This window comes from Anser cygnoides, chromosome 1, assembly GCF_040182565.1.
Source record: "Anser cygnoides isolate HZ-2024a breed goose chromosome 1, Taihu_goose_T2T_genome, whole genome shotgun sequence".
Lineage (NCBI taxonomy): Eukaryota > Metazoa > Chordata > Aves > Anseriformes > Anatidae > Anser > Anser cygnoides.
The window spans coordinates 200,359,592-200,369,509 of NC_089873.1; the positions used below are offsets into that span (position 1 = coordinate 200,359,592).

The following is a 9,918-nucleotide window of genomic DNA, read 5'->3' on the forward strand; positions in this document are numbered from 1 at the left end:
TGGGCTGTGTGTATGTGTAGTTTATTCAAGGTTTCTGCCACTTTTTTGGTTTCGGACAGCACCAAAACCAGCTTTTCTCTGAGGTTTTTGGATACCCATGATCCTAGCAGCTCTGCTAATTCCTTGTAGCAGCATTTGCTTCCCAGGGCGGGCCTCAGGACCAGGGTGGTTCACAAGCTGGGTGTGAGCAGTATGAGACAGGAGGTCTGTCCTCTGCCTCCTCGGATTTCTGTCCACAACCTGCTCTGACAGTATGACTCGCTGCTCCCATGGGGAACTGCCTGCCGTCGGGGTGGGTCAGCCCTAATTACCACAGCTCATCTGACTTGGGTTAGATCTGTCATTTATTTCCCCCAAGGAGCCTTGGCAGCGGTAATCAGCCTCCCACCACCCTCCTTAAAGTGAAGCAGTGTTTATTAGAGCAAAAGCGTATATTTAGAGCTGATCTTCCTCTAAAACAGGCTCTCCGCTCAACACCCTGGCCATCCTCACTGCACAGAGGACCTGTAGTAGATGTTACTTCTTCCCAGAGATGCTCAGTGTCCGTGCTCACCCCTCAGCATGTGTCTAAACCTCTCCGTGCAGGCATGCAGAGGGAACCGTGCTGTTTTGGTTTGCTGCCTCCCAGCGTTGGCCAAACTAAGTCTGCAGGTTTTCAGGATCCTGTTGTGCTTCAGGAGTTACCTGGAGGGCATCGTCTGGGAAGCTGTGGGTTGCTTCTCACCTAGGGCACGCTGAGTGTGTGCCTCTCCCAGCCCAAGTCAGACTGACGTAGCTTAGGATGAGGGGAACCCTGCAGGTACCCATCCCTGTGCAGATCACATACAGGCACACAGCTAGAAACATGCAGTTATGAGGCTGTTGGTGATGTTAGGAGATTGCACAGCTGTGCCGCAGGCACTGAATAAGGCACGAAAGAGAAGTACCCTTTGCTACTTTCCTGTACAAAATGCCCCTGAGCAAATGACACTGGATGCACTCCTGTGCCATACAGTAGTCCTTATTTACAAATGGAAAGTCTTTGTCGACCCAGTAGTCTCTTCATGTCCCTTGGCATTGATTTTTGAGGTGTTCTACTGCCTGCTCTCCCTTCTGACCTCCCCTCCATCCTGTCTGGGAACTCTGCTTTCTGTCTCCAGTTGCCACTCACCACGTTTGAGCTAAGTGCTGTGGGAGGAGCGGGGCTGTCAGCCGCCGGTTCTGCCCTGCTCCTGGCCCTCCTGTAAGCACCACGGTGAGAACAGGAGTCATGTTAAAGAAGCTCTCAGGGGATCGCCTCATCTGTAGCCTCCACGGTTTGTTTGCCATGGATGAGCCTGCCTGCGGTCTTCTAATTTTCCTTTTCTTAAATGACCTGAGCAAAACATCTACCTCTCTGAAATGCAAGTTAGCAAGACAATGCAGTCTTGGGCTCTGACCCTAAATGTCCTTCATTAGCAAAAGTTGCCTTGAATTTCAGGTCTTGGAATTTGACTGCGCCAAGGCCTCAGAGCAACTTGTTTGCTAACCTGCTGTTGTTTCCTCTTTAGGGAATTCCCAACGAAAGCTGGAGGTTGACCAAGATTAACGAGCGCTATGAGCTGTGCGATACGTACCCTGCCATTCTAGCTGTGCCCGTAAACATTCCCGATGAAGAATTAAAACGAGTAGCATCTTTCAGATCAAGAGGACGCATACCAGTGAGTGCAACAAGAGAAGCTGCTTTGATGTGGCTTTGTTACATACCTTTGGGCCATAAATAATGTCAAGATCGGGCTTAGTGGATTCCAGGGAGCAAATAAATGGTCAATGGATAATAAAAGTGACAGCAGCATGTTTGAGAAGTTAGAAAACAGCATTATCTACTGGAAGTACTGTTGTGAAAGAGATGTAGACTAAACCAAAACGAGAAGATAAGATAGCTTAGCACAACCCAGATTGAATCTCAGTTCAGTTCCTGGGAAATGCAGAGTAGTCCTGTTTGGTTGTTGACATTTGTCTGGCCTGCTCTTACTTCTAGGATAGAGGAATACTTAGGGATACTTGTAGAGAAAATGCTCATTAAATCAAACCAAGACAAATGACATCACTGTGATGTTTATTTCTGCAGTAACAGAAAATGTACTGTTTTACTTCTCATCCTTATAGAAAATTAAATCTGTTCCCAAAGTGCTTAAATTTTATATGGTATAAAGTAGGGTAAGACATAGCCCAGTGATTGCAGAGGGAGGAGGTGTGTTTGTGACTCACACAACAATGACTTTCAGACTTAAGCCTATTCAGTCACCTCTTGTTTGTTTCAGCTTTGTGAAGGTAACCAGAACGAATAAGTACAGAGCAAATAAGTACAGTAAGTTTCATTCAATCACGATTTAATGGATTCCAGCCTTTTGGAACCAACTAGTGTATGGCAGGGTCCCAGAGCAAGCCATTGCAGGTAAAACACTTCACTGGTTTAATGAATCCATATTTTCCCTCATTTCTTTCTCATTTGTTTCCACAGGTATTGTCATGGATTCACCCAGAAAGTCAAGCAACCATCACTCGCAGTAGCCAGCCAATGGTGGGAGTGAGTGGCAAACGAAGCAAGGAAGATGAAAAGTACCTTCAAGCCATCATGGATTCTAATGCTCAGTCCCATAAAATCTTCATATTTGATGCAAGGCCTAGTGTGAATGCTGTAGCCAATAAAGTAGGTGTTTTTTTCTTTCCTTTGTCAAAAGCTGGGAATCTAGTCATCTGGAGCACACATCACACCAACATTTCAGATCATTCCTCAGGATCACAAAGAGTTTTCCAGTGAGGATACATACACATTGATCTGATTTGCTAGACGGGAGATTTGCTAGACAAGATTTTCTAGACGGTTTTACACCTGTACTGGTAGCAGTAGATGTCAGCATGACTGCTAAAGGTCCGTTTGGATTAATCCATAAATTGAAATGAGATTGGAATAGGAAAAAAAACAAGGTGGCTGAAAAAGACACAGGCTACTGAGGTCAGTAGTATCTACCAGAGAGACTCTAGCATGCTGAATCATGTACATCGCTATTTTTCATTCTATGTAGTTGAAAAACTGCCTCCTCTGGCTGTACCAGACTCTGTACTTGTTAACCCTGAAGGGAGCAGGAAATGCTCAGCACATCTGAAAATAAGGAATCGTGATCTTTAATTTCAGAAGGAAGCTGGGGTTCTCTAATGTCCAGGAATGTCACTGTGTTCTTCCTGCTGTTGTCTCATGCAGTCACTGTAATCCATGTTTTAATGGTAGAACTGCTTCGCTGCACTAATGTTGAATTGTTTTTTACTTTCCCACTACTTAGGAAAGGCAATTAGTGTGTGGGATATACTCTTCTATAATAGAATGGTAAATTTGTAAATGATAGAGTAGTGAATCTAATGAGCTAGCAGCTTGAATGGGGATAAATGATAATTACTGAGAAAAAGAAAGCTCGTAATGTGATATTATTCAGTAAAAGTTATAGCATTCATTATTATTGTAGGAAAGAGAGACAAAGTGTGTCTGTGTACATGCTTGTTCTCAATTGTAAGATATATCCAGTGTTTTCTGCCTGCTTTAGATAGCATAGTCACTGGAGTATTTTGTCAGCTGATATCTGCTCAGGACAAACTATTGGGATCAAATATCAAATATGCTTTCACTTAGTTAATTTTCTATGGATTTTCTTTTTCTTCAGGCTAAAGGAGGAGGCTATGAGAGCGAGGATGCCTATCAGAATGCAGAATTAGTGTTCCTGGACATTCACAATATTCATGTCATGAGAGAGTCGCTGAGAAAACTGAAAGAAATCGTGTATCCCAATATCGAGGAGACTCACTGGCTGTCTAATTTAGAATCAACTCACTGGCTTGAGCATATCAAGGTATGCATCCACTGGATGAGGCTGAGTAGTCACAGGTTTGTACCGGTCTGTTCATTGGGAAATATTATCCAGAGCTAACTCCGGTGACAGACTTTCAATTAATAAGAAAATTCAAGATAAAAAATGTTGCTTTTAAATAGGAAATTTTAAATTTACAAAACCAGTTTCTTGGAATGGGGAATTTTAAAGAGGTGGGGAATAAAACAAGAGAGGGAGGTTTTGAAATACTGAAAGTTGATGTTTTCAAAGTGAAGTGTGTTCCTGGGTAATGTGTAATCATAAAAACCCTTGGTAGAGCACAAGAGTCCCAGAGTTTCCAACCTCTTTGCTCTGGGATTCGTGGCATCCTGGTATTACTGCCTGGCCCAGATCAGCAGGTGTTGGGAATTCTGCCCCCTCAGCCTTACAGGAATCCAAGCAGAATCAGAATGACCAGGGCAAAATGTTTCAGTTTCTACAAATGTTGGCTTTCAAACTAGGCTCTTTCTCTCCTAACAAATGTCCAGATCACACTGTCTGCCTGTTAATGCAGAAAGGAGCCAGTCTGCTTCTTGAGCAGTTGCAAAACAACGACCAGTTGTTTTCATGTTCAGATACAGAATGCTCCTGGGCTCAAATCTTGACCTATCCAAAGACCGAGCTTAGAGCAGGGGCTCTTTTAGAGTTGTGCCTGCATTATGGTTTAGATGTGTTGTCATCTTGCTGGAACAAAAAATGTGTTAACCAATTTGCTCTCCTAGTGATGAAGTAGTTGGAACGGATTTACCATTCTCCTTGAGGCGGATGGAGCCCTTGGTTTGCCCTGTGTTGTCACTACCCATTTCTCATGCGTACTTTCTGTTCCAAAGAGATTTTTGTAACCTTTTTTTTTTCTTGTCCCAGCTCATTCTCGCTGGAGCCCTTCGGATCGCCGACAAGGTGGAGTCAGGGAAGACATCTGTGGTTGTACACTGCAGCGATGGCTGGGACCGGACAGCCCAGCTCACTTCCCTCTCTCTGCTCATGTTAGATGGCTACTACCGAACCATCAGGGGCTTTGAAGTACTAGTGGAGAAGGAGTGGCTGAGCTTCGGCCACAGGTTTCAGCTGGTGAGTTACTGGCCCTTGGAAGGGACCAAACAGAAAGTTGCTGCCCAACTTGAATGATTTCAAAGGAGTTTAGCCTTTTCTGTGAGAAGTCTCCCAGCTGAGCTTGCAGAAGAAAGGTGGATACTACTGGTACTGTTTTCTGCCCATAATTGCAGTCATCTCTTCATCTCCTTGGAGGCAGTCTTGGTGAGATACGAAGAACAAGGTGGTATTAAACCTGTCAGGTGCCTGAGTGATATATCAGGCTCCCACGCTCAGGCTTACTCTAACAGTGTGCCCTGGGTTCAGTATAAGGATTTCTGCTGGGAGTTGGCAGGGCCCACTGGGGTGTTTCGTCTGTCTTTTCCAGTTCAGTCCATTTTCTGAAACTGCTCGGACACTGTCATCTAACAAATGCCTTGGTATTGAAGAGGCTGGGGATTTTGTTGGTGGCCTTGATCTCACATTTTCTTTGGGCACATTTTGCTTTTGGGGAGGCTTGTTAATTGTTCAGGCAAAAGACCAGCAGCTTGAGTAGTTTGTGGACGAGTGCCTAGAGTCTTCAGAGGGGCAGCTGTGTCAACCTGTGGCTTGGCTGTTTGTTACCATTTGCATTGATGGGAACTGGGAGAGCACTTCGGTAGTACCCTTTCAGTCTGTGTTCCTGTCGTGTTTTGCTCATAGCCGTTCTCTTGTGGTTGTTTAATTTTGGCAAGGGCTGGAACAAAGTCTGTTTACAACGTATGCAGTGACAGCGGGTTGTGTGCTTGAATGCTGTTCACCACTTCCAAAGAAGGTAGGATAACTCAGGCACCGAGTAACTCAGGTTCTGCATCAGCAAAACTGTTATCTGGTGTTTGAACTACGAGCATTTTAGCTTCCAAGTCTGTAAAAAGGAGATGATACCAATTTCCTCTGCTAAGAGAACAGTGTTGCAGAAGAGGTAGGGGGTTGCTCCGTTACTTACACGCTCTTGTTCTGTCTTTGTACCGTGCTGAGGGCTCACGGGTAATACACGCCAGTAATGTACTATCCTAGGAATAAGGAATCTTGCCTCACATGTCTTATCCAAGGCCACACAGCATGGTCGGGGTTGGAGGCCTACTTCTGGGGATCCTTTCATAATTGCCTCTCTTGAGGTGGCAGGAGATGGGCTGGGTTACTGTTTGTACAGGGCTTGGAAGCTGCGAGGTGTTGCGTGATGGTTATCACCACACGCTGTGGCTGTAGGTAGTGGTTGGATCCAGCACACTCTACTACTGAAGTAGCCAGGACAACAGCTGCAACCGAAGCAAAAAGCATTCTTTTTTCTTTTTTCTTTTTTTTCCCTTCTGAACTTTAGCTATTAACTGAAATCAGTGCCAGCATAGCATCTGGAGCCTCTACTCAAACAACTCTTGTTTTAATTTAACATGAAAATATCCCCATAAAGAAATTTCCCTTCAAAGACTAAGGGAGTAGCTATCATTTACTCCTTTACCCACTAATGAGGACAAAGCAAAATCAAGATTCATTTGAACCTTCTAAAAGCTGTTGATACGGGCTTGGGTGACGGAGATGAGACCCCCACCTTTTCCCCAAAGAACTCGTGTTCTTTGTCCTGCTCTGTTTCAGAGAGTTGGCCATGGAGATAAGAATCATGCAGACGCAGATCGCTCTCCTGTCTTCCTCCAGTTCATCGATTGTGTCTGGCAAATGACAAGACAGGTAAATTGCTGGGTGGCACGTGTCCACGAAGCTACGGTACACCCGAAGGCAAACACGTTGCTCCTCGTTCATGCTGGAGTTACAGAGCCAGGAGCCGAGTTCCTCACTTGAGATCAGGCATGGCAGAGGCATAGTTGAGGAGGGATCCCTTATGGCTGGTGGGTTTTTTTCTCCCCAGGTATGTGAGGCCTGGGAAGTTCTTACAGTCTGCTGTGATCTCTGTGCTGTATTTTGAAGCAAATCTCAGCAGTGGTCAGGCAGTTGACTGAAAAAATCAGGCTCATCGTGGACTGTAACAGGTGAAATGGGGGGTAAAAAAAGGATGCCACTCGATATGAAGCTGTTCTGTATCCAGGCAGAGAAGGAGGGAGAATTTCCTTCCTCAGAAGTCACTTCCTTTGTGCTCTCCTCAGAGCTCTGAGGAGCCCACGTCCTGATGTGCAGCCGGTGAGGCAGGAGCTGCAACCAGGGCAGTCCGGGAAGAGAAGGGTGTTTTCCGAGGGAGGAAGGCCTCCAGCTGTCCTCTCCATCTCCCCAGCACATCTTGCACATAGACGCAACGCACTGCGTGTATTCCTTCTGCCCCTTTGTGGCGCGCCAGTTCTCCCTGTGATATGTTTGATTGTTTCTGCATGGTACATCAACAGCAACCACGGCCCCATCCGCACACCTCCGTTCGTCCTGCTGGTCGGAGTTACGTGCTGCCTCCCTGCTCTTCCCTCTGGGAGGTGCTCTGTCGGGCTACAGAGGTTATTTCCTTTTGGCACCAGGGAATTTTGGTTTCTTTTTATGTATTATTTCACATATGCTCCAGCCTTTTGTCCATGGTCTCGTTACGTGGTCTGTCATTAGGTGCAGAACAAGCTTCGACTTAAAGCGGCACTGAGTGTGTGTAAACACAGCGGTCAGACCCTTCAGACCTCTGGCTTTTGCTCAAAATTCCTCTCTGCACATGTAAAGCAGCTTTCCAAGAGAGACTCTTGCTCCTGGAAGGAGCAAATATGATCCTGAGTATCCAGACAGCCAGAGAACAGAGAGAAATCCTGTTTTAGAAATGAGACTAAGGCCACAGAGTGGGAGAATTTTGTTTTTATTTGCGATTTACTGTTCTAAAACCCCAACCACCTATTTTCTGGTTTTGTCCAAAGTTTCCTACAGCGTTTGAGTTCAACGAGTACTTCCTGATAACCATCCTGGATCACCTGTACAGCTGTTTGTTTGGGACGTTCCTGTGCAGCAGTGAGCAGCAGAGAGTGAAGGAGGTAAGGCTGCTTCTCTCCAAGGTGCAGGTATGGTGCTGCGATTGCTTCAGCTGGCCGTGTGTTGCCTGAGAAGTTGTATTAGCCCTCAAAGCTAATTGTAGGTGCAGTTCTGGGTACTGTGTCAACTGCTGTCAGTTGGGGATTTTACATTTCAGAGCAACACCATGCCCTTCTGGACAGGTCCACTCCTAGCGTGGCCTTCAGCTGCTTGCTGCTGGCTCAGTAGCTCTTGGCGTTTCCCAACCAGTTAGAAATCCAGTTTTCCTTTGAACTTTAGTCTAATATAATCTTTTCTGTGGAAACTGGTACCTTTTTGCCTTCCCTTTTCTTTGATGTGGTCCCCTTAGGTTGGTTTGAGCTAACAGGCGTGCATCGCCATTGTGTACACACCGGTTACAGCAGGTAACAGCTCTCAATCTGTTCTTGCTGTGCTTGCATTCTGCTGCAGGCGCGAGGCAGGACGTGCCTCCAGGTCCTTCCGTCAGCCAGCTCTGCCCTGCAGGCTGCTCTAGGCTTGTTCGTGACCAGCTCCAGGGGAGCTGTGTGTACATGTGTACAGTCAGACACATTCAAACGCTGCCCTGCCCAACCCCAACTGGGACTCAGAAGGGAAAGGAGCGACGTGCATTCTCTCCCCTACCTGAGGATGAAGGATTTTATCACTGAAAGGTTGCAGCCTAACATCCCCGAGGACAGTGCTGTGTGGGCCTGTTGTGATTGCATTTGACACCACACCGGTTAAAAACTGAAGTAAAATTACTACAATACAGAAGCGATAGCATTATACAGAAGTGAAATCAGAGTCCCTGTTTCTCTGGAGTCCACAGTGATTGAATAATTGTCATTTCCAGAGATGAAAACCTGCCTGCTGTTTGTGGGTTTGGATTTTTGCTTTTTGTTTTTTCTTCTAAGGCCTCAGCTTAGTGGAGTACTTAATCCACGAAGCCCTTCAACTCCAGTTTCACTGGGACTATTCACAGGCCTAATTACTCCACTACATCAGGGCCTGAGTCAAATGCGGTGGTTGGTTTTGTTTTTTTCTCTTTCCCCTCCAATTAAATCCTCCAGCAAGTCCTCCCGGAGCTCTTTAAAGAGGTGAGGTTTAACCAAGGCGCTGAGGGTTCACGCACCAGCTCTGCGGTGTCCCCTTGCCGCACCAGTGGCGATCCCTGGGCTGTACTGGGAGCTGGGTGTTTCCGTGCCAGGGCACATGTGTGCCTGCCTGCCTGCAGGCATCCATGTGGTTCGATTACAGAAACCACATCAAAAGAAGAGTGCTTCTTTTTTTTTTTTAAGCTACACAAAAGCAATCAGATCTGTATTAATGACAGGCATATGTATATGCTCTTGTAAGTACTCATAAAGCTTTGTAGATAAATGCTAGCGTTCATATGGGAAATAAAACCTCCTCTACCCCTTCTGTTGCAGGGCCTTCCGAAAAAGACTGTGTCGCTTTGGTCATACATCAACAGCCAGCTCGAGGACTTCACTAACCCCTTGTACGTGAGCTACTCCAACCACGTCCTGTACCCCGTGGCGAGCATGCGCCACCTCGAGCTGTGGGTCGGCTACTATATCCGCTGGAACCCCAGGATGAAGCCACAGGTACCAGGCTTGTTTCACTTTCTTCCGAGGATTCTGCTTTCCTCTCCCTCTGTGCTAGTACTAACGCCGTCGTGGTGGAGCTCCAGGCCTTTAAAGCACGAGAAGTAATGTTCAAACTTAAGCTGCCACTGCTTAAATCTACAAACAAATACCTAAATTCAAATGCAGGCAAATTCAGAGCAGCGTTACAGCTGGCTGGTGCTCGGCTGGAGATCGCCACCTTGTGAAATCTGCAGGAGCTGAAGCTGCTCAGCAATTTGTAAAACAGTTTTGGGTAGCAGCAAAAGTATCCGAGCGTCGTTTCTTTACAAAAAAAGCCTAAAAACCCGAGACTTCTTTGGGTGTCTGAGCTTTGGGACTGCAATTAGATTACTGGTGGCTGGAACCTGCTGCTCGTTTTGTCTGCCTAAGGC

The 9,918-nt window shown here is 46.2% G+C and overlaps 1 protein-coding gene across 7 annotated transcripts in view; it reads left to right on the forward strand.

Annotated features, from left to right (window-relative positions):
• The window catches only part of MTMR2 (myotubularin related protein 2), a 61,668-nt gene that overhangs the window by 49,161 nt on the left and 2,589 nt on the right, over positions 1-9,918 (forward strand). For all 7 annotated transcript variants that reach the window (XR_010828414.1, XM_066989859.1, XM_066989857.1 and 4 more), the window contains 7 exons: positions 1,530-1,679; positions 2,483-2,671; positions 3,678-3,863; positions 4,746-4,952; positions 6,546-6,638; positions 7,787-7,900; positions 9,329-9,505. Coding sequence is in view for 6 of the 7 variants with exons in the window: in XM_066989859.1 (XP_066845960.1) it covers positions 1,530-1,679; positions 2,483-2,671; positions 3,678-3,863; positions 4,746-4,952; positions 6,546-6,638; positions 7,787-7,900; positions 9,329-9,505 (1,116 nt within the window). In the remaining variant the exon portion in view is untranslated. The remainder of the gene's footprint in view (positions 1-1,529; positions 1,680-2,482; positions 2,672-3,677; positions 3,864-4,745; positions 4,953-6,545; positions 6,639-7,786; positions 7,901-9,328; positions 9,506-9,918) is intronic.